Consider the following 25,823-nt stretch of genomic DNA (forward strand, 5'->3'; position numbering starts at 1 on the left):
CAGCGCGTTATGGGTGCTGAAGAGAAAGGCTCGTAACATCGGAGAAGACGAGGAACCTTCGTATTTCCTTAACAAATCGTACATCTCGGAAATCGGAGGATCGACGAGTTTCACGAGCGGTATGGATCCACGTTACGAATCCAACTCTTGCGTCGCTGCTTCTGGACCGCGATTCGTGTGCCTTCATTGTGGGAAAAGATACAAATGGCAGGATAGCTTGAGGAGACATCAGAGAGTCGACTGTGGGAACAAGGAGAAGAAATTTTCCTGTCATCTATGCGACAAAAAGTTCAAGTACCGATACGAACTACGGAATCACGTCGATGCTTACCACGACCTATAAATCCGCCAGGTGCTAAGTCTCTCTTTTTGCATTCGAATCTTTTCCATCGAGCGATTTGACCAGCAGTCAAATATATCACGCGTGTCTATAAACATTTTTATATTGTCAATAATATTTTCATTTCATGTCTGCCACGTTACATGGAACTTGACAAAGTTATTCGACTGACACGTGGATACACACACAACTATATGTGCGCGCGAACCACAGTAATTTAACGTGTACTATAACGACTGTCGACAGATTACACACATGTGATGCGAATGTTCTTCTCAACTATTTAGACAAATTCGTCGCAAAGCTACGTCAGATGAAATTTATCGAATAAACGTTATTACTAAATTACTAAATTACGAATAATTACTAAATTCTGAAGTTGACGCCAACTGGTATTTGTAAACGCGAAAATATAAATGGCTTGCCATGTAGGTTTACGTAACGGAGGGACTAGACTCGTACACTTGCCGCTTTTCAAGTCTCGCAATGGAAGTACATCGGTGTCTGTATGAGAACACAAATAGAGAGTAGCGACTTAAGAAAATCACCAGTCTGTGTAATATTGTAGCCGCGAACTCTACGAATTGAATTTCGCAATCGCAAACCACAACGAAGAAATCGGTTTTTGGAATTCTTTCCGTTCTTTCTACCTGTTTTCCATTTGAATGCTTCCTCTTCGAATGATCGATCGATGATTATTGTACCTACGTACGATCTGTTGCATTTTATTTTCTTTTAATAAAGTTGTTTCAATGTTTTATCTTATGTTATTGCTCCTGTTCAACGCTTCGTTTAGTACAGAATTTTTTAAGCGGCATTTTAGCGAACCGATTGTAAGATCGACGAAAAACTATAGAATCGCGTCGTTCAGTTACCGCACTTGCAACACGCGTATCGATCGATGTCTGACATTTTCGTAGCGTCTAGTATTATCCATATGGTTGATCGCAAGAAATTTTAACAGGTTGAAAAAGTGCTCGAATTACGCTTCTAAGATTCTTTCGCTATTATTCACTGTGGTGTAACAATTCGGTAATGCTGTCTAAACGGTTTATTTGTTTCTTGAATTTCAGATGGCTACTTCTCGTTGCAACTGCCATACGGTTTGCCATCGGGATTTCAACCTTACGCGGCCAGCATGAATTTACCGCAAAAAGATGAAATGAAATATTTGCGCAATGATGGCAACTTGATGAATATTTGTTTCGGTTGTGGCAAGAGGTACAAGTGGAGAGACAGTTTATTAAGGCATCAGAGGGTTGAGTGTGGTAACAAAGAAAAAAAGTTTTCTTGCAAATTGTGTCCGAAAAAGTTCTATCACCAGTACAAGTTAAACGAACATTATCAAGGGCGACACAAGATACCCAAGCCCCATTAAGCTGCATAAACTTTAGTGATATTTTTGTTTCGCGAATGATTTTTAGAATATTTTTATATCGATATTCTAACCGGCAAAACAAAACTGTTCCTCGAGAATATACCGTTGCGAAAATATTCGATATGATTCTCATATTGTCTTTTTATATCGACAGGGATAGTATCTCAAGCCGATGAAAATATGTTAATCGCAACAAGACTGCTTTAGAATACGTTTGTTGTACCGCTTTAAAAATATTATTTTTCTTATCGCCGGTTTCTTTCACAGACATAAATCGATCAGATCTCGCCATAATCTCGTCATAATCGGTTTCTACTTAATAGCATGTAAGTACGTAACGATAAATTCCTATAGCTGAACGTATAAATACTAGGAAGCCGTGATAAGAATGAATAAATATGGAGAATTACAATTGTCATTATATTCTTTAATGACATCGATACCATCTTAATCAATTTCAAGTATAACAATGCCAATAAATTGCAAGTTGCTGTTCCTCTCTTTCCTATCGGCCAGTTGTCGTCGAATCGCTTGCTCAGCATTGTATCCGAATCGGCGACGATGCTTTCCGTTTTGTGAAATAAACTGAATCAGAAAGAAGAAAAGAGAAAGGTGGAAAATCTCGGTGAAGTTTATAAATGTTGCAAGTAAAGTGTGGCTGCTTGTATAAAAACTTAACGTGCTACTTAATCATAACACGAAGCCTTGTTTGCGGTGAACCTAAACCTCGTATATGTGTCTGTGTCAATTGCCAGAAAAATCAACTTCATATTCGTAACTAATTTTATGAGACGGGTTTTACATTTGCTTAATAACACGCGCCATCCAAAACGTCAGGAAACGTAACAGAATCTTGAAGATAAGCCGCGTTCGACGATATTTGGACATCAAACAGAAATATAAGGGCGTAAGCGATCTCGATGTCTCGTTGAATCTCCGTGTCTAAATAGCACTCGGAACGCGTCTTACGTTCAGGAGTTTCGAAAATTTAGTCGCAGACTTGATAACTGGAAACGAAAGGATAGAGCTGGTGATTTAAAGCCGCAGGTAATCGTTTTCACGGTGATCGGTTAAATGTACCACGATTCGTGCTTTGCGTGTAAATCCACTTTCGCGTAATTCACGTTTCATCTCTTTCGAACGACTATCGGTGTAAGAGAATCGTCGACGAAACGAATAGCAGACAACGCAGAACGATATTGATTCTGTTATCTATTTTCTAGAACGCAAGTACTCACCAAGTGCAGCGATCGAATGGTATTATCGATACCAGAGCTTGTATCTTCGTCTGATGGCGGAAAGTCAAGTGACGGAGAAGCCAGGTTCCGACAGTAACGAGTATTCGAGCAAGATACAGCATTCTGGAAATTGCCTAAACGACGTTGTTGCGTCGGGGAAGATGTCGGAGAATGGATTAGACGAGCCATCGTTGACAGGAAATCACGCGAGCGTTCGCGATACTTCCAGCTACTCTTGCTCGCGTTGTGGAAACGCTTACACCAGGCCTCACTCCTTGAACAGGCACATTAGATTCGAGTGTGGTGTCGAGCCGCAATTCGAGTGTCCCATATGTCACAAGAAATCGAAACACAAGCACAACTTGCTTCTGCATATGAGAACTCATCAAAAACCTTAAGTACATTTCCATTAATCAGTTTACAGAAACGTTAAATATCTATAGTTTGAATTCAATAGTGATCTCGAAGGTTACTCACCATTGTGTTAATATTCGACTGACAAGAGTAGACTGACTTGTTGCCATTTTTCTGTTGAATTTCATCAAATTATAGTATGTACTCTACGTGGTAAACGTAGTAAGTACAGGACAATAAAGTAAAGTATAAACGAGACAAAGGTGAAATATAGGTAAGATGAGTCGAAATGAAATCAATGAACCCTTATTGTGTATATATATACATGTCGGAGATGAAGGGACGCCGGAGCCTTTCTTTCGGAATATTTGGCAAGGTCCCCAATACTTTAGTCCGGGCTTTCTATTATAGTCGTACTTAAACGATAAAACTGAGAAATAGCCGTTTACGAGTTAAGTCAATTATGATTATCCGAGATTTATGACAGTGAGCTTGGGCTCGAAGTGACATAACGGGTCACTGAACGTAGCCACGGTCACGGGAGGGAAGTGTATCTAACAGAGATATAAAGTAATTAAATAACTCTCCTCAAAAACAGGTATTGACCCGAGAAATGCGGAGAGGAGTATACAAGGGCAGTTGCACTTGGACTGAGGTGCAATCCGACAAGTTCGACTAGCCCAGTGAACACGTACATCGAGTTCCTAATCGCAATCGTCATCCCGTTGACCGTGTATTCGTTATCGAACCTAAATTCATCGTCATAGGCATCTCGATCACTCAATCATTACTTGTTAACTTTTGTAATACATTCCCATAAACAAACATCATCTGGTATAAGACAACTATGGACAACTAGCAGCAAGACTCAACACACGCCCCGTTTTCCAAAGACATACGTATCCGACATACATATATGTGTATATATAAAATATATTAAAGGAAACAAGGGAGAAGTTTGTTCGAGTATACACGCATGTACTTCCATACATAGATAACTATGGGCATCGATGAATACTCACAATTGTACGATAAAGGAAATAAATATTTTGTATTTACGAAAAGTTATCATATCTCTGATCGATTTATTATCGATCTCTTGTTACATGTGTCTTATTGCGTCATTAATTTCCGTATCATGAAAACGAATAGCAGACCGTGAAGATTTCATCGTTCTAAATGTTCATTTGAGAATAGTTAGACATCACCGTGTATAATAGTTAAACAAACAGAAGTATTCCACGATCAAATTGTTCTTCCATAGAAATGTTGATAGTTGCATGCGAGAACTGTTCTTTGCGATTGATCGAGAATATCGTTTATAACGAAGGTACAGGTAATTGTGCGCGAATGTGCAATCATCTTCACACGATTATCTAAATTTCGTTGCGATCGAGAGGAAAGGAACATGTTTATTTTGCCATAGCATGGCTCGATGTAAGGTCCTCGAATTCGTTGTATTCTTTCCCGACATTAATATTATTTTGCCGTAAAACGCTTGTTTCTCTACCTCCGCCACGTCTTGCCAATCGTTGTATCAAATGCGTGACAAACGTTTCATCGTGTGCTTAACAAAATGTTGCAGTTTGGAAGATGCTGAAGGATTTGGAAGATGGGCCACCGTTTTTGTGTCCGAAATGCGGTCGTACTTATTCCCACAAGTGCAACTTAACCAGGCATTTACGACTGGAATGCGGCGTCGGGCCAAGATTTCAATGCGCCTGGTGTAAGAAGCGATTCAAGCATCGACATCACCTGCGGGATCATCAGAGAATCCATCTGTATTCGAATTGCACGTTTGAATTGCGAAATTGAAACAGTACTCTCCCTATATCTATACGCTTGCTTGTTTTTTTATATTTCACGCGATAGTCTAATTGTTCGATTATTTATTTATTTATTTATTTGCATCGGCTTGGCAACTAAGTGATTGCGGATTTTGCCATTAGGTGACATTTACAGAATCCGCAATCACTTAGTTGCCAACCCGATATATCCTTTATTTATCTGTTTTGTTTATTCGTTTGTTCGAATATTTGTTAGTTTAAAGGAGAAATATCGTTGTGATATTTTTATTCGAATTGTTTGACATATTTTTCTAAGGTGCAACATGTACAAGTTACCTAAATGCAATATTTTCTCGTTAACAGTCCTGCCAACATGTGACTCGTAACGTTATGCATAAAGGATAGTGTATAGTTATTTTGTAAGTTCTGCCGTGCAATGCTACTTGTAATCGTTTTACGCCTCATTGACATTGCAATATTCCGGAGGAAAAGCAGAAATTTTTCGTAAAATTATTAATTAACCCTTTGCACATCAATTTTTATCTCAGGAGCTCCTTTGTCGAGTCTCGCTCAACATTCTTCCGTGTCCACATTTTTTTACGAAACGTGAGAAATAAAAGCACGTTTGCATGCTGGAAATTGTTTCAAGATATATCATACACTTAAAAATTACAAAATACAGCAATAGTGTGAATAAAAGTGGTATTTATTTGAATTTCTTTCTTCCTTTATTTATTTCAATTGTCTTATTTTTTACTTAAAGTAAATTTCAAATAAAACACTTGAAAGCGTTACCAGCTGCTGGTAACGAAGTTGAAATAAAATTCAGAGTGCAAAGGGTTAAAGGTACACGGGGCATTTAACAGAAATAAGGAAACTGAGATACAGAACGATTATCCATCGGTATGATTCGAGAATTAAATATGAAATTCATTTCTCACAGTGAATTATTAAGGAAATAATGCCATTTTAAAGAGTGTTCAATACGGAAATATATTATTTTTATGCGCATCGTGTATATAAATAGCTCAAGTACTTAAACTAACAATGACTTGGAATCATCCGACTTGGCATTAAACGATTGGATATTCGAGAATTATCCTGTTGAATATTCAACGGTATCTAAGAAACGCAAAGTTATTTATTCAAAGTTACAGTACTTTCAATGTTTGTGATCGGTGTGATTGTCAAGTCTGTGCCAAAAAAGAGATATTAATATAGTATTGGCTAGCGTGTAAGTCGTAACTGTACACTAAACGTAGACGAGATATATATATTTGCACAGAGAGAGACTGGAATGTTACGCGTATAGAGGAAGAGCCAGGTGGCCCTAAACGAATCCGTCTCAAGTATTTGTAATTTGGTGCTTCTTGCGTACTAGCTTATAGATCACCGAACTGTGCGAACGGAAAGGTGTTTCGGAAAACAATTGCAAATACCTCTTAACCGTGCCAAAGATACGCCCCCTAGTTTTTATGTTTTATGAAAGATCCACGAGAACTGACAGAAAATGGTATCTTCATATCACTGTCGTTAAATGATAAGATAATATTCGAAGATGTATTTTCATTGAAAAAAAAGAACGTAGCGATTTTACGGAGTAACGATATTGTGATCGTGCAATATAATAAAATATTATTTAGCCACGACGAAGAAGTATAACGTTGAAAAAGAACAAACTCGTAACATTTTGGCGATTAAAGCGATTATAACACGCCGTACGAAACGTATCTGTTGGTAAACGCTTCTTTTGTAATATGCATACGAAGGAAAGAAAAAAACATAACTATTTTATCGTAATATGATAATATAGAATTTGCTTACTTTCTGAGTACCGAGTGAGAAAGCGATGCTACTTGTCTGAGAGCTTCCGAAGGTCTGATCGCGACGATACTAACACTGCAAGTACAAGATTACACGAGTCCTCAAAGTATCTATCCGCGAAAGTTTTCTCGATGATGTTACTTGAATGAATTTCCAAGGGATAATAAAAAAAAAACAGTGTTTTTTACCGTAGTATCGTTGTAATAGTATCGACGATTATGTTGAAACTAACAATAAGCCAGGTCTTACAGTTCCTTTATTGTCCGATGCACGAACGCAAAGCTACGTACTATCTACTTATAGTTAAGGAAAGAAGAAGAATTTACAAAATGTTAGAACAAAGACAGTCCTGTTGTCTTTTATAGAGACAAACGGAAGCAGCATAGTTGCCGAATATATCGCGTACCTATACTTTCTTTCGGTCACTCAACGACAGCACGAAACAAACGAATTGCGTTTATTTAAACCAAGATCCCTGTACCTTTGCAAACAAAATAAATTTACTTTTTACAAAAATGACAATGCATGATCATTTTACATCTCTGTGTTATTTATAACTGTCGGAGTCGTCGTAGTTTCAAAAATGTAGAAATTCAGGTCGTTACGTAACACGTTGGATCAAATTACTGACAAACGAGATCGCATTTGCAAATTGTTGACTATATATGCGATATCTAAATAGATATTTCTATTATTACAGTTTATATTTTCGTTATTCTATTGTTTCTTAGTTCAATAAAAGTCCGAAATCGTGGAAATAATGCTAAACATTGGAAAAGCTTGTTGCGATAAGTTACCATTATTTTAACTGTTACGTCTAGTGACCAACGGATGATACGATACCGACCGTAGATAAGTGCACTCAATATCAACCGTTGATCAAGATATTAAACGTATTTCTGTCAATTTTACATGCAATTTACCAGCATAAAATACATTTTTCTAGTTCGATCGCGTGATACATTTGTCATGCATCATCGCGCACCGATCGATCGGTAAAAAATGATCGCAAATTGGGTAGAATTGGTTTTCTAATATATACCTATCGCGTACCGCGCAATTTATTTTAATATTGCATCACTATGTGTCAGCCAATTATTAGCGTTAAACGATTATTAGCGGTTTGTTGTACGTCATTTCGCTACTAGGATGAAATTACGTCTCAAGGTTTCCGAGCGCCAGCGTCAGCGCCAGCGCTAACGGCTAGTAGTATTCCGTATCAAATGAAAAGTTTCGAAGGATATAATAGCTCAAAAATAGAAGCTGGCAATTCCTAATTATATCGCGAAAGAGAAGCGGATCGCGATGGACGAACGTGCATCGCACGTGTACTTACGTATTTAGTATCTGCGTTTGAACGCGATGCGATTTGCCGTAAGGCGACCTTGAGAGAGCGGAAGAAAACAGATTTTTGCAGGAAGAAGCGAAAGGGTCGAGGACAGGCCAGAGAGGAAGCTGGGCGCTCGTTAGGTTGAAGCGAATCCTTTTTGGAGGGAAAGAGACATTCCTATGCGTTGACGTAGTTATATACCGGGATCGGGGCAACGTATACGTGCGATCCAGCAGGAACCCCTGCCAGAAAATCAATCCGGGACGTCATGCTGCCGTGTGTATCAACATTGGAAAATCAATGGTAACCCGTGACGTAGGAGTCCCGCCTCAGAATAGACCAATAGGATCGGCCGCTGATCCCCACCATGGCGACCTTTTACACCTACCTACACGAGCAGCAGCGTGCTCATTCCGTAGCAGACTACCGCATCGACCGGACGCGCGTGATCGAGAACGTTGTTGAAAAGGCAGCACGCCGAACTACCGTAAAAAACGACCAGCTATCCGTGAAAGCGTACGACGTGTATGCAGTTTTCCAGTCGAAACAGTAGCAACAGCGATTGGGAGGATCAGTTGGCAGCGATACCAGCAGCCACAACAACCTCAGTGACGAGTCATTGTTGTCGTCGACGACGGCGTCTATTCGCTCTATTCGAGTCTGATCGAAACGAACACTGCGCGATTTTCGGATCGTCCCGATTTCCAGACGAAAAACCTAAACGAAAAAGCGGATTCCAATCGCGATAAACGTTTCGTGAAAAGAACGAAAAAATTTGCACACGCGTTCCGAAAACTGACTCGTCAATTCCCGCTACAAAGAGAAACTGTCTTGTCAATCTGGTGAAGGCAGAGCACGCAGTGGTTCAACGGAATCTCTTGGAAAAACTATCGACATTTAGCAACGCCAGGAACCGTCTGGTTTGAACTTTCCAGAAAAACGGAGCGAGAAAGACGACGGCTAGGTATAGTGCTAGGTGAAAGAAAAGGAAGGCAACTTGCCGCGGAATAGAGAGAAAGAGAGTGTGTGCTCGGTCACGAGTGCCGGCTATCGAGATGGCGTTTATGATGCCCGTTATGAAAAACGAGTGGGACATTTACAAGACCAACCGCAGTCGTCGATCTTCCGAGTGTTCCAATCCTCAGGCCTGTCGCAGTAGAAAGGTGAGTGGTTTATCTGTTACAAATCCGCCTGAAACCGAACCTACAGAATCGAAACAAACGGACCGAGTTGCGCGTTCCGGTAACTTAAAGTTGGCGCGAAATTTTGTTCGTATATTCGATTTTCCATATCGTTACGGTAAGTTTCGAGCATTCCTCGCGTTTTTTTGGTTTGCGGAAAAAAAATTTCCGTCAGATAGCGATATCGCGTGGAAACGATATTCAAAGACTCGGGAATATCGTTGTTAACTCAAGCACGTTGTTAACGCGTGCCGTATCCGAAATGCATTTCATAGATCGCACGAATTTCGATCACGAATATTTCTCAAGCGTGCCATATAGATACGTAAATACGTACAGCGGCGGTCGGAAATAATTTCACGGTCAGGCAGCGAATGGTCGATTACGCGCGACGAAAGTGACTCGACGACGGATACGAAACATTCCGGTGTTTATTGTGGCGCATACGTACTTACACTTTGTGCGCGGGGTAGTCGCATTGTCGGCAGTCTGGTAATGCTGACGAAGAAAACAGAACGGAAAACACGCTTGCTTGTGCATTTTTTTCGTGAGAAAATAGTTTTTTCCGCACGTTCGCGACGCGATATTCGTAGGCATATCTTTGCTACGGCGTGATACATGGTTGCGCAACGTTTGTTCCTAATTTCGTAACGCATCGCGTGCGATAATCTTTCCGATAGTATCGCTTTGATCGCATCGCGAAATCACAACTCGATCTATCATCGATAAGGCTATTTAGCTATACTTCCGGCGTCAAAGGCAAAATTCTGTTCACGTTTCATCGCCGGTCTTATCTTTATCGCTTTATATCCTTCTAAACTTCATACCATCGATTAACGTTCCTTCGAACCAAAATCTTTTCGTTTAAAAACGTATTCGTGTTTCGCCGGTATGTGTCGTTTTGAATCGCCGCGATATCGTCGTAGTCGTCGTTGTGGTCGGGCAAAGTTCGAGAAACGTAAGCGTGAGGCCTTGCCATAAATCGCATGGGACTGTGAACGCGTTAACCGATAATTACGTGTGTATGTATGTTGGACTCGATCGAGCATTTAGCCGAGTTTCAACGACCCGTGTTAACTTTCGATTTACACGACGTTGTAGTGAATTTCGTAAAACTTTCGAAATATTTGAATCTACGAAACTCAGCTGACCATGTGTCGGCGTCTTGCAGATAGCAAGGACCGTTTGATCGGACGCTAATTCGTATCGGTCGTAGAGCCACGCGCGAAGCCAAGAATCGAACCAGTTACTCTCGTGATAAGAAATTACGTAATTGCGCGTAACCGATGTACGTGAATCTGCGGCGAGAAATTCGTCGTGTCCGAGGTTGTGGCGCACGTGCGCACGTGCAACATCGATTACTCGATACGGCGTGCTCGATTGCGAACCACTGTTCCATCGTAACGTTGCATCGAGGGCATTCGGCCTTGTCTGCAAAGCAATGCAACGCTAAATTCACTCCGCTAAGTACACGGCGGAAACAATACGTCGATCGTTTGCCATGTTACATCTAGTAGGGCGACAATCGGTACATGTTGCCTCTACGATTCTATCTACCTACTTAAATATCTACTTGTGGTTACTCGTCCCGTATTCCTACCGGTATCGTCGAATTCTCGTAGCTACTCTTTGAGTTTCTCGATCCAGTTTTCATCCTCGAACTTTTCAAACGCGAGATTATCAACGAGGACTTTCCATCAGGAAACACGCGCTTTCGAGAAGATTACTGGGTAAATTTCTCCGCTGTTTTTGTTTCGGAAAATTCGAAAGCGTATACGCGTAGCGTGAAATTGCAAAGTATAGTGTAGAATATAAGAATCTTGTGAACCGAGTCGACCGCAGAAGATAGGACCAGATAGAAAGTGAAAGTAGTAGGTATGCAATGGAATTGGCGCGCGTTTCGAATCGATATCATCCGATCGATACATTTTTAACGATTTCCGTGAGAACTAAGTAAAGAATTAAGAAACGATTCGTTTTGTTCGCAGGTTTCGGAATGTTCAAAATCCGAGGGTCCATCGTTGTCTACCTCGCCAGGGTCAGACTTTCTGACATCGCCGGCTCACCGTTCCGTGCCCCTTACTTCTCGGCATTTCTCGAGAACGTCCTCGAGGGCGTCTCAAAGCTCGTTGCAAAGTCCAAGCAAGAGTACCGGCTCGTCTCCGCCGAAAACCGGCAGCTCTAATTCTCTGAACAAGTTCCACAATCGGCTGGTGGACAAGTTGAAAAGGTCGTTGAAAAAGGCTGACGATACCGCTGAAGATCAGCGAAACTTGTCGTGAAACAATCAGGCGGTTTTGGGCCGGCCACCGATTTCCGGCTCGAAACCGATCGAGATCCGACGTACCTCTGCACCCGTTACCACGTCCGCAACGATCCACGAGGGGGTGGTACGATCCTGTCCGGATCCGCCGCCTTCGGCGTGGTAAAACAGTACGACAGCACCAAAGGAGACGACAGCAACGGGAATAGAATCGGACGAACAACAAGAAGAAATAGTTTCCCGCGATTCGATTGCCAGTGACAACGATAATGTTCGGTTCTTGCAACAGTGGCGTCGAACAAGAAGGAGCGAAGGACCGCAAGCACCGGGAACGAGCAACAAGAAGGATCCAGTGAGAAAGAGGTACATAATCACGATGGAATACGTCGTTATCGACGTTATCTACGTTGGCGCGTACGTTGGACTGCGTTTATTTCGCATTCATTTCGCGTTCATTTCGCGTTCGTTTCGTACGCGTATAATTGCATAGTTCGTGGCCAGTCGGGGTCGGTATAGGATCTTAATGTCCAGACCTAAAAGCTAGTTCCTTCATTGTACATATATTATTGCGCGTATAAAATCTCAGAAACAGCTCAAGCGTTACACGACCTTCGCTTCTTACTAAAATTACCAAAATTGTTCACGCTCTGTTCCTTCTCTCTCTCTCTCTCTCTCTCTCTCTCTCTCTCTCTCTCTCTTTCTCCTTCCTCTATTTTCTTTCTTTCTCTCTTTGTCTTCCTCTCTTTCTATTAAAGACGTAGCTAAAACAAAGTTGTATTTCGTTCGAGCTTCTTCCTATTTCTTTGGAATTTACTTACAAGTTTCTTACTTTCCTTTTATCATTCGTGTAACGTCTAGCCAATCAAATGGTAACTGTGGTAAATATGTTTTTAAAATATTAGGGCAAGCAGAGAAATGGGGTGACTATGACGTGGCGTAAGTCGCGTCCGAGTCAAAGGAGTTCCCGTAGAGGTTCTCGCATACGACAACCGGAAACGCTTGTTTTCATCGTTAAGATTACTTGCTGCCTCCAAAGGGAATGTGCGTGCGTATATGCGAAAACTGCAAAAGGGTATACGAATGCGCATTATATACACGTACAATATAGGTGAGCTAGTGAGAGAACGGAGCCTAAGAAAAGACTTACTTATTTTAATCATATATGTGTATATATATATATATACACTATCGTTCGAGCGACATTAACTGTACTTATATGCGTAAATATTTATTTGACGCTTTCGTTAAACTTCGTCTCGCATAAAATTTAGCAAACACGCGAGCAAATACTTTGTCTTTGAAACGATGCACAAATATATTTTTTTTTTTATTTATAAAACGCTGGTCCCGCATGAAAATTGCTTCTTTCAAACTTTCTTCCCGGTTGATCCGTTATTGATTTTTTTGTAGATTAAAGTCCCTGCAGTATCGTTTCGAGGTAAACGTATTTGCATTACATACGAGACTTATTTGCTAGTTTATATCGCAAAAAAGATACATTTTTTAAAGAATCCTCGCAGTATGTATCCAAGTGTATCATAGCGGTTTTCCTTTGTCCCGCGCCCGAGGTACTGGATTTTGCTGTTTTGATTAGTCGTTACGAAGCGTTTGTTAAATTTCTTTATAGTATAATGATATATTAGTTGCGTCGAGATAAATGGTCAAGCCTGTTATTTGTTATATGTTGAGCAATCTGTTTGAATAATTCTGGAATATAGAAAAGAAAGTGTCCTCGAAAATTGGACGCAGAACGACGTCTTTCCAAGACATCGAATGAAATCGTAGAGATACTTTTATGTGCAATTCTACAAATACTAAATTCACGTTTTTTCCTATCCTTCTCCTCTTTCCCTTTGCTTTTATTCGATCGTTTCATAAGCGATGGAAGGTATTGAAAACCAAAGAACGGTATGATTGAAACGTCCTGCTGTTTCTCAAAAAAAAATGAAAGTTCAGACAGAACTTTAACGACGATATAATTCAAGCGAAGTTACAGTAACGTATCGTTCCGTTTCATAATAATTGAACAGTATTTAATTACGTGTAAGATAAAGAGAACTTTGTTTTTTATATGTGTAATACGGTGACATCGTCTGCGTCCATCTATATATTACCACAATTTTCAATTTTTCGAATAAGATGATCACGCGCTTTCCTTATCGTTTTGCGAAATTACGAAGTGGGAGCAATTATATGATACCGCGTGTAACTCTGTGATACCGTAAGCTATAAGGTAGAATTATTTTGCAACAATCATATAAAAGAAAAACAAAAAAATAAAAAAATGGAGGTAGAAGTTGGGGAAATGTTATTGTTACTACGAAAATTCGTACGAACGCTTCGATTCTCCGTCAATCAATGCGCGTCCTTTGATAGGAACAGCGACGAGTTCTTTCTTCGTTCAATAACAATGTTGATCCGAACGAAGGATCAAACGATTTTTCCTTAATTTTCGATCGAACACGTTTTCGGGATAATTTATTTTCTAAATAGATATCGTTCAACGTTAAATTCTAAAAGATTATCAAATTTGCTGTGTGAAACACCTCGCCTAATTTTCGAAATGATCATTCGACAATTTTTCTTCTCTTTGTTTCCTTTTCTTTTTTCTTTTTCTTTTTTTTTTTTTTTTTTTTTTCTTTGTTCCTTCTTCTTTTCAGTGAAAATACTAGGTGAACGAGGAAAGAAAGAAAGAACGAACGAAGGAAAAGACCAGATTCGATAAGAATGAAAGGACTGATTCAGAAAAATTGCCGTTATATGTAAGACTGCTTTAGAGAACAGAAAAACAATAGAATTACCGATCTGATGTTAAAACGTGGTGCTTGACGAAGTGTTGGGACGCGCGAAGGATCGAGAACGTTGCACGAACCTTGGCGAAATTTCGTTCCACCATTTCGTTGATTGATTTGTACTGATTAGGAACAATGGTGTTATTAGAGTTTAGAGATTGACGAGATAATACGATCTATTTATTACGGCGGCCTCGGACCGCGGAGTAAACGTGGATTGGAAGCTTTGACCTCCTATCTTTTTGTATATAATATTTTTCGCGTTGATTCGAAATATTTACATAACATTTGTTATTTTTCAATTCGATTTATAAAACACTCAGCTGTACGTATCTTATAGTTTATCTGTTTCAGCTCGATCCACTTTCATTCTACGGTCACAATGTTCGCGCAACTATAAAGCTATATGAATATATACAAATATATTTATATATATTTGAATATGTACATACGTATACATCGACACACGCACACGCGCTCGCCGCGCGCCTGTTGTGTGCATATATACATATACATTATTCGACAATTTGACTATTTTTTGTATAACTATTGCAACTACGTTATGGTTATTCGTTATACCTCACTCGGGACATTTTGAGCTGATTTTTAGCGCGTGGCTGAGGAGATGGGAGTACGAGTCATGGGGAAACGGTCACGAACAATTTCATACGAAAGTACAAATTGATAGTTTCGGCTTGGATTGAGCGATAGAATCGAACGTGAATATCAGAAAATAATTTCTATCGCGTTTAGAGATATGCGTGGTGGGCTTTATGTTAAAACGTATAGGTACTTCGCGTATTTGTAAAACGGCCTGAATAACGCTTTCGTATTATAAGTAGAGTATGCTCGCCGTTTCATATTTTGTCTAATATTTTTGCAATGCAGAAGTAGAATTGTAGCTTTCGCGATTCAAAACGACATTATTCGTCGGTATACATAGTATCGTTGATCTCTCAATGACTTTCTCCTCAACCATGACGATTGAATGTCACTGCCAAAATCCCCAGGATCGCATAAAAATATAGCATCTATATACATACATGATAGACTTCACGAGCGGCTGTTGCTTTTTCCGCGGCAACCTGTTCGTTTCTGCCACCACAAACCTCTATCATCTCTCGCTATTTTTCGATCTTATGTTATGTATTTATTTTTTTTCTTTTTATAAAACAGCAGCTTTTGTTATTGAAAAACCCGTAACGCTCGTTCTTCAACGTAACTTCATCAAGAATGAAATGTCGGGTACATCATCGAGCTTCTTAATTTCTCAAAATTTAAAAATTGAAAAAAGAAGAAATGACAAAATATACGATACTAAGCGAACATTTGGAATTTTTTGTCAAAACCTGTTATCGATCTTTTCTTTTTTTCTTTTCCTATTTTTCTTTTCTGGACGTATGTACGTACATGGACGTACAAAATGGAAAAGAAAGCGAAATGACGGGTGCACATTCCATGAATATAATTATACATGTATAAAATAACGAGTCCGTTAGCGTTTGTTAAGACATTCGAGTAAGATATTACAGGCGAACATTCAAGATGAATAATATATCTAAAGTTTGAAAGCTTACAATAGACTCGGTTCATCATTATCATATATCGTGATTTTTATGTCATGTTCAATAAATGAGTTTCAAAGTATTAACAGAGTATTTCTTAATTTCCTAAAGTATTTTTTTCAAAGACCTGTGACAACAAAAGTTTTCCCACAGCTTCTTAGGATGTTCGCGTAATTTTTTCGTACTGAGTCATGCAACAATTTCAATATGACGACAATTAGTTGCTTAATACGACGATGACACGTGCAAAATAGTATTTGATATTCGAGTTACGAATGAGCAATCGTTATGACTCATGATTATATAGAATTGTTCAAGTATGATTTACCAATATTATCGATAAGAATAGAAACGATCGCATCGATACGATCGACGAACGACAAATCGATTGTATCAGCCATCGAGCATTCGATCTGAAAAATATGGCAGATATAAGAACGATATTGAGATTTAAGATTGATTTGACAAACTTGTCAAAACCTAATTTGCAATCAAAGTTTTGTCGTTGAACGATTTTCAGCATCGAAAATAAGGTAAGGTAAACGTATAATCGAGGAAAATTTGAAACACGGAATTGTCGACGTAACCGCCTGTTGCAGATGGCACCTATAGGCTGAAGTATGTATATTGTGAAATAAATCGTTCGTTCTCGAGAAATCATCGCATGCGATATAAATCTAAATTCGTGTTACTGGTTGGTATCTAAATGCATTGTGTTGGTAAACTAATCAATATATCGTCTTAACTGAAATAGTACCAAAAGGACGTTCTTAGAGTTCGTTATACCTTAAATAGAACCACCTTTGCCGTATCTGTAACACATTTACATAAACGTCGCGTGAGTATGTTGATTTTTCGATTGCAATCGACCTTTACGCTAAGTTTTTTCGTTTATGCGGCTATTAATATCGTTAATGATAGCATAACTGTGTACATACTTTGTTCGTTTGAACGTTTAATTTGAATGTACAAAAAGGCAGCAGTCAGATCGTTAGATAGATATACTTGAAGTTCTCAAAAATAAAATTTAACTAAAATGATATTTCGCGTTAAAATAACACTGTGTGAATGTAACTCAATCGTACACAAGCCGCTTGTAAGAATTGCCTGCAGATTTTCCACGAATTTCGTTTAATAATTGCGACAAACTCGTTCTTTTTGTGATATTATTTGAAAAAGCCTAGAGGAAATAGTCGTATTTTTAGTTTATTCTGCGGCAACTAACGTCATCGTAGACGCTTGCAATCGTTACTTTGACGTAATACGTGAATAACAATGAATCGAACGTAGAAAATTTCAGCGAGGTTTGCATTGTCAAAATTCTTATACCGTTTAGCCTGTTTTTATCAAAAATTTAAAATGAGATAACGCACGATCGACATTGCGCAACTGAAATTCACAGAAAATCGTTGAAACCATCTGGTGTTTAGCATAGTTCGCTGTAATATTGGGATTGATGTTTTATATGCTTTATACTTAAATTTGAAGGCAACTTAATTCTAGTTTTTTTTTTTTTATTTTTTTATTTTATTTTGGTTTTTTACAATTTGTCCTTATGGACATTTGGTAAAGTATTATATCTTATTGGTGAAAAAAAAAAATGAAATAAAAATAAATATAGCATGTGGGTGGCTACCCCCAGCGGGGTGCCAGCTTCGTTTTTTTTAAGTTATATCTTTTATGCCTTAATTCTAGTAAATATAAAATGAAACTCGTGTTTCGATCAACTGATATTTCTAAATAAGTTTAACGAGGTCAAGAGTAAAGAACGACGTTAAAAAAAAACTAACTAGTGAAGCTAAAAACAATTATTATCGAAATGACCGTAGTTGATAATTTTTACATATCCGCTATGTCAAAGTTATTGGAATCATTGGATCACGATGTTGCAATACATGGATATTCTCGTTATCTTCCACGTACTAATGTAGAAACGAAAAAATAGATTACCATGCGATGAAAAAAGTATTAATTTATCAACGCGTGATTTATGGCTATCATTCTCGATAAAATAATTGAAATAATAGATAATGGAGACATGGAGAATGATTCGAATTTACCTACGAATGAATCGAAGTTACCTACGATTGGCATTTGTATGCAGGCTGGACACCAAACATTTTGGATATGTCGAAATATGAGTGCGGGAGTTGAATGCAAGTGGAAGAAGTTTCAGTGCGGAATAAGCGGTTGACTACGCCACTGGTTTTCACGAATGGAAATTTCCACAGCGTGAGGAGCCGCCGCGTACGATGGTATGTCACTGTTTGGTTTATTAGCGCGAAAATTGTACCAGCGCAACAAAAAAATACTTGGCGTAACTACGCACGAAACACGTGGAAAACAATGTCACGTGTATAGTAGTTCAATGCTTTTGTTCCATTTATGACTGCAATTTGCCGCATGACACGATCAACTCCGTTTCGGTTTCTTTCATATTTAGAAAATGCAATTCTATCTAGGAATAACTAGAAACTAGAGGATTTGGACAAGAACGTCGAGTACAGAGATGCAGGAAGGAAGTTAAGCAGCGTGTAGGTAGTGACCGGATGACACCCATCGCGCATTATCTCGTCTCATTCCCATTGGCAACGTATAAGTAAGTATGTACATGTTGTGGGCTCATTCAGCTGGACAGCTTAGGAAGCTCGCATCCAACGTCTATCGACCAACTATATTTCATTCCATTCTCCCCTCTCTGTTTCTTCATTCCCGATCAAAGCGATTCCTATCATTCGCATAGGTTAAATAACGATTTCTCGACTCGCAACCTTACATATAATGCGCTTCAGGATGGATACCAACATAGAAATTCTCCAACGATTCCAATCAAAAACTCTGGGATCCTTAATAGATGCAACTTGGTATGTTACCAACGAAACAATACATCCCGCCCTTAAGATACTCACAGTTAAAGAAGAAATATTCAAGTTCAGAAACAGATATAATATAAGAGTTAACAACCACCAAAAGATCTTCAGACTAAAAAGACAATACCTTTTAGATTGAAGCATAAGATTCAACTAGAAAGAAACATACCATAAACTCTTATAATCCAAGTTACAATAGCACACCAAAATAATTTACTTAGTATTTTACTTTAAAGGGATGGACAGGTACATGGGACAATTACTAGCACCTTGTTCTTGGCCGAAGAGTCATTTTTACGTCCCATGACCTGATACACAAAACGGATTCCAAGCCTCGGGCAAAATGATCACCTGATGTTTGAACATCATTACTGCACCATACACTCAATAAGCTTAGGGACCCACCATAAATCTTAACATTTTGTGTTCAGGTCCTTTAGAACGGGAAGGTACGGGAAATGTGGTTTTTCTCATGTAGATGCCTCCCGTTAGCAACTTTCTCTCAGGGGCAGCTAGCATCCTTCCTCTCCCACAACTTTGTAGTTTAGTCAGGTAGCAGCGATATCCGTCGCCCTTACTTTCCGAACGAAACATTGCCATCAACGAATGCGCTTATCTCGTGTCCTTAGACATACCTACCGCCAGTTTTCCTCCGCGCAGAAGTTTGAGTTGCTTTACGTTTTTCGACTCGTCAATATTTTAACTTGCGATGAAATCTTTGTACACGCGATACATTCGCAGACTTGTCGTATTCGAAGTTGTTAAAAATAAAGTGCATGTTTTAAGTTATTAACTAGGTATTAGCATCAATTCAACCACCTCTATTATCCTAACCGAAATAAGAGATCAATCATTTCGTGGCGTCGATTATCAAATCGTAACGAGAATTTACGACCCTCGTTGGCGCGCTTCTTCGTGTCTCTCCGCGAACAGTCAACAAGTCATGCTGCTGATGAAATCCTATTGATGCGATTGCGATGAAAAGGTAGGTTCGACGCGTAAACGATCTCGATTCAACAGTATTTAACCGAGTCGCTTTGCATACAAACGACTTTGCTTTAAATGCGATCTATTTAGGGAGGCGAAGCTCGGGACCTTGCTATTTGTAGAACGATCGACGGCACGCCGCGTCGCACCGCACTGTTCCGAAACGACCATGGTGGAAGAACTCGTTGAACTCCGAATGCGGTTGACGAGTTCAGAAGCACAGGTAGAACGCGGTTCGGAAAAGAATTCAGGTCGATGGACTTTCTGGCTGGTACGGAATAGGGTCGCCGATCAATACGTTTGTACGGCGATACTATTTCTAACTCGTTGCGAATTATTCTTAGAACGCAACTCCTCTCACGTTGATTCGTTAACATGCAACATGGCTGGGAAATTCATGAACCACGATCGACTTCTCTTCGCACACGAGAAGTCTCACGCGATCAAGCCAGGTCATCGGCTCAAGAAAATTATACTTTTTCAAACTTTACTCGCAGCAAAAATTGTTTTTTTCTTATGGTTTTCCTTCTGCTTAATCTTTTCAACTCGTTATCTACATACGTGAGAGCATGAACGCTCGAAATAATTGATCGTTAAAGAAAGACAAGATAACGCGATATCGTTTGGATAATTGTTTCTTAAACCTTGCGTTTCTCTGATTAACTGATTCCTAGACCTCGCGTTCTTCCGAGTAACCGTCATACGATAGATTTGCACGAATTTCCAATCCGATCGATCGGGAATTGCTTTGTGATTAATCGTACAATCATTCACGAGATAAGGAAGCAAATAAAAACCTGTTTTAAGAAGTTGCCGAAGCGTTGCAAGGTCCTCTTAAACCTAATCCAGATTGATAGGCGATTGTCTACAGACAATCTACAGAATGTACATACGTTCGTTTCTCCGCAGATTTTCCGCCGACATTATTCCACTGATTGGCTGCTAACAATTGTCTGTCAGTTTGGACTAAGCTTTACACGTATATATTTACAAGTATCGATTTTATGCTTAAGTTTAAAGAAATCCTTCTTCTCGATCGAGCAAGAAACTTCTAGTGTAAATATCTTAATTCGACATTCTATCAATATGTTTCGTATATTATATTGTATTCTGGTAACATTACGCGATTCAGATTACAATAGTATAGGATTTATTTGTTCAGAAATATTAGAAATTAGGGTTTCTAATGATTTCTATCCTATATGATAAAATAAAAGATATAACTTAGAAAACAGGAAGTTGGCACCCCGCTGGGGGTAGCCACTCACATGCTATATTTATTTTTATTTTATTTTTTTATTACAAATGAGATATAACACTTTACCAAATGTCCTTCAGGACAAATTGTAAAAACCAAAATAAACTATAAAAAAAAAAAATATGATAAGTTTATTGATAGATGAATCTATTTACAAGGAATTAAGCAGGAAACGATGATTATTTAACGTGAATTAAATACAGTAATGTGCAATAGAGAATACTAAATGAATAATTCACAACTCATAACTAATAGTTTACGACTCATAACTCAGAAATTCTCTCTCGATTCAACTCTCGACTCCTCACAACTCGACTCTTCACAACTTGACTCTCCCTTAAGCATCCCTTTGTCGTTTCTCATAGCCCTACCACGTAGGTGTTCCGCAACCGTCCGTGTTCACAGTCAGTAGACCCTTTTTCCACGTAGCTATTCGACCGAAGGACCGAGAATACATTGATGGCTTTCTCGCAACATTGTGTATAGTTCACCCGATATTTCTTAGGCAGTCTGACTACAATACCACAATAGTTTACAGCGACAAAGAAAATATAGCTTTCCATTATGGATCACGTTGGAGAAGGGAGCAGAAACTTTCCACTGTTGATACCAAGACTGAACTGAAGGCTAATTTTTTCTTTTTTTTTTTTTTTCTTTACGACACATCGTAGATAAGTCCAAACAACTTAAATTAAAAGTAAAAAAAATCTACTGGTTCATTGGCAGACGTTCCAATTTAAGCGTGCAGAGTAAAATAATGCTACATAAAGCCACCATGCCAGAGTAATTTACATATAATTCTCAATGAGAATTGATTGTAAAATTCTTCCAAATAAAAAAAAAAATATATATATATATAAAGCCACACTAAAACCTGTTTGGATCTATGGGATCCAATTATGGGGGACAGCGAGTAATTCCAACATAGAAATTCTTCAACGATTCCAATCAAAAACTCTAAGATCCTTAACAGATGTACCTTGGTATGTTACCAATGAAACAATACATCGCGACCTTAAGATACCTACAGTTACAGAAGAAATATCCAAATTCAGTAATAGTTAATTACTTGACACGACGGATCAGATCCGCAGGCTAAAAGGACATTACCCTCTAGATTTAAACATTAGATTCAGCTAGAATCAAACATACGATAATCACATATTATTCACGTTATAGTACCACGCCAAAATAATTTACTTATAATTATCAATGAGAATTGATTATAAAATACATCCAAATAAAAAAAAATTTTTTTTAATTTTTTTCTCGCATTGAAACGTCGCTATTTGTCATCCTCTTACAATTCGTAACATTGTTAAATCAAACTATATATATTCTAAGTACTTCAGGTTATCGGAAAACTTCCCCGGCGTTTCGCTATTTATCGCGACGAGGAAGTATCATTTGTACCTACTAAAACGGCACGACTCGTTTCTGAACTTATCGATATAGTTAGTATAATAACACAGACGAATACCTTTTGTTATTAATAGTAACGATCGTTTACCGATAAACGGCACTGCACTATAATACATCAACAAAATATCGCTTCGATGTACTAATGTATATATATATACTTTTTTCATAATAAATCGAATTAAACGCTACGCAATTCGTCATCTGTCCTCTTAATTCGCGCAACGTATATATATGTACTTTTTTTCATAGCAAATCAAATTAAACGTTATGCAATGCGTCATCTGTCTTTTTAATTCCCACAATGTTTAATTAGTCATCGCACATAAATCTTAGCACCTAAGCATATAGCAGTAATAAGTGCGATATACGTACCTACAGTCAAAATTATTAGCAGAAAGGTAAGTAAAGTTGGCACATAGCAGACTAGAGTGCTCAATTTCGAAGAGGTTGACACAGATTTCTGTGAATTACTGGATACAAACGTGTGTCTATAGGGATGCAAGTAACGTTAGGGTTAAAAGGTTATTTTACCGTTTGAGAATTAATTGCATTATAATCTTGGAGGAGGGAGTTTCGCGATTTCACGCACGGTGAACGTGAATTGTGTGTGAGTACGTTCGATCGACATAGCGTCTGTACTTATATGTCAACCAGCCTACCTTGTTATTTTCGGCGTAATAGCGACGTAGGTCGTCGCAGCGAGCGGCGCCTAGGGGTGCCGTGACGCGCCGTCTCGACACCCACGTGAACATTTTTGCAAGCACGCTGTCACGATCACTGCCAAAGCATGCAGTTGTGATACACACGATAAACCTGAGCATTGGCATACCTATAGGCGAATATTGTAATACCTAGAAACCTCCCACCATAAGAGCGATCGGATGTATAAAGGAGCCAGGCTACGGATGAAAGAATAGAAGGAGTTTAAAAGCGAATCAGTGCGTACTGTCATTCTGCCCGAATTTCTAACAAGTCGTTCGTTCTATACTTCGTATACGTATACTGCGAAAAGACAAGGCTTATTGTTAGTACAACGTGTAACGCGCAGTTCGAATAAAATAAAAGAAAATAGCGAAGCAGAGATTTAGTTTGTTATTTCTCATTCATTTTCAACGTTAACGTTTTAACATACAACCTCTTTCCGTTACAGATTCAATGCGTATAGCACCGGCAGTTCCTTATCATTTATCTTTATGATTAAACACTGACAACGTTCACGTACTTATGTAGCTACAGCGATTCCGCCCTATGAAAGATCGATTTTCTTTTTTAGATCGCCGTTTCTTGCCTCGATTCGGACATGATTACGCCGCTAATCAATTACATCAATTATTAATGTAATGCAAAATATTTGCAGTCTTTTACTGGCAATATAACCTTCCATATTAAAAGAGTGTATTGGAGGTCATTAAAATTCATTTTTATGAAGATTAAAGATTAATTTATCATTGGAACGAGGAATCGGCTATTCTTTATGACGCATGTCAGATATCAAGACAGCTGTCCACTTAACTTTCTTGTATAATTTATACATTATGTTGGCTCTCTCTGACCTATCCTAATCCAACTTCATACATATCTACATATACGTTATACATATGCAAATGTAATTAACAAACATGATAAATGCAGCTTTTATCTTCGTCGTGCGTGCAGCTAAATTTGGTCTGCTTTTCTTGCAATTAATCGTATTAGTAATTTCAATTTATATGAAGACATTCCGTCCACAAGTTTTAAATCTTTGCGACTGGCGATCAGTACATACATCGATACAGTCCATGTTCAGAGATGTCTCTAAACTGTATGCGCTGAAAAACAGTTTTAAAACGTATCCTTTATTACAATTTGCACCAGTTTGCTAAATAATTCAGCCAATTTAGAAATAGCCGTATTTAGATAACATGCAGTGAATCGAAAATATCGTCATTATGATTCTTGTACATGTATAGGTTCTTTACTCGTGTAGTTACTAATGACACAGACGTGCGTAGTTGACGTGACAATTCCATCTGCTTTGTATTACGTGCCCTGATTGAATTTGTACGTAACGCAACACGTTGCTAGTTGACAGCTCTATCGCCGCGCACGAATACGCTTCCTGTTAACTGGATAATACCTTTATAAAGAATCTGATAGATTTAGTGGATTTCGTAATCTAAATCGGATCTTTTAAAGTTATTAAATTCTACACAATAACTATTAAAAAAAGTATACGGGAAATATTTTGGTGGAAGCTTTAAAGGATCGATTCAGATTTGAGGGACGACAAATTTGGTCGTGCACTCGAAGATGGTATTCCGCTGGGGATAGCCATCCATATGTTATTTAGCAATTAAGCTAGAAAAATGTACCAAATGTCCAGCTGGACAAATTGTAAAGTACAAATTAAATAATAAAAAAAAAATTTGGTCGTACATTCGCGTATCACGTGTTCGCCACACTTTGCTACAAATGAAATGGTCTCTAATGACTAAGAACTAGCATGACTGTCAATCGTAAACAACCTAACGCAGTTTGGACTCAGATGCAATAAATATAATTGACGCAACTAATGTCTATTGTGAAATTGGCGAGTATCATCAAGATAATCCCGCGATTTTATCAGGGGATTTCACGTATATAATGCTTTTGATCGCGAGCATAGAAAATTCTGCTGAACTGATAATTCGATCAAATGATTCAACAAAGCAACAAGGAGCAACTTAATCGCGCGAAATCGACTCGACCTTGGTACAAGATCTTGGATTCTCAACAAGGACAATATTATCTGGCTGGGGAAATTCCCTACTGCCGTCTGCCGAGACCGATTCGCTTTTTCAAGGGAAACCAGTCTTAGCCATGTTTCTGTATCGGTTTTCTACCCTCCATACAGATGTCGGTGTAAGGTCTTGCCATCGACCGGTTACCGACCAGTTATGTAGCCGTTTAAAACTTGAAAATCACAGCACGAGCGCAGCATTTCATTCGTTTCAAATCGTTTTCGAACCATTCATCTTCTTAGAATTGTCGGATCACTGACTGTTCATTCATGATGAATCGTACGGATCATTTACAATTTATAGCGAATTATTTACCTGTTGAAATTAATCGAAACGCAGTTAATTGACAAATGCTGGTAAGTTTGGTCTAAATGTCGATTACCGATTTACAGATAAAGCGGGATTTTCAAACTTTTAAACTTTCCATATATCTATATATGTACTATGTATTTTCCTATGGCCATATGCGTACATG

The 25,823-nt window shown here is 38.6% G+C and overlaps 3 protein-coding genes across 4 annotated transcripts in view; all 3 read left to right on the forward strand.

Moving 5' to 3' along the window:
• Positions 1–25,823, forward strand: part of LOC132906326 (leukocyte receptor cluster member 8 homolog) — a 93,181-nt gene that overhangs the window by 1,060 nt on the left and 66,298 nt on the right. The gene's annotated exons all lie outside the window — the stretch shown is intronic.
• On the forward strand, positions 163–2,379 carry LOC132906372 (zinc finger protein 224-like). The gene is made up of 2 exons (XM_060958507.1): positions 163–352; positions 1,414–2,379. The coding sequence occupies exons 1-2, from the start codon at positions 277–279 to the stop codon at positions 1,716–1,718; spliced, it is 381 nt and encodes a 126-aa protein (XP_060814490.1). The 5' UTR covers positions 163–276; the 3' UTR covers positions 1,719–2,379.
• LOC132906238 (uncharacterized) lies at positions 8,639–16,134 on the forward strand. Its single transcript, XM_060958239.1, has 2 exons — positions 8,639–9,414; positions 11,421–16,134. The coding sequence occupies exons 1-2, from the start codon at positions 9,307–9,309 to the stop codon at positions 11,712–11,714; spliced, it is 402 nt and encodes a 133-aa protein (XP_060814222.1). The 5' UTR covers positions 8,639–9,306; the 3' UTR covers positions 11,715–16,134.

This window comes from Bombus pascuorum, chromosome 4 (genome assembly GCF_905332965.1).
Source record: "Bombus pascuorum chromosome 4, iyBomPasc1.1, whole genome shotgun sequence".
Classification (NCBI taxonomy): Eukaryota; Metazoa; Arthropoda; class Insecta; order Hymenoptera; family Apidae; genus Bombus; species Bombus pascuorum.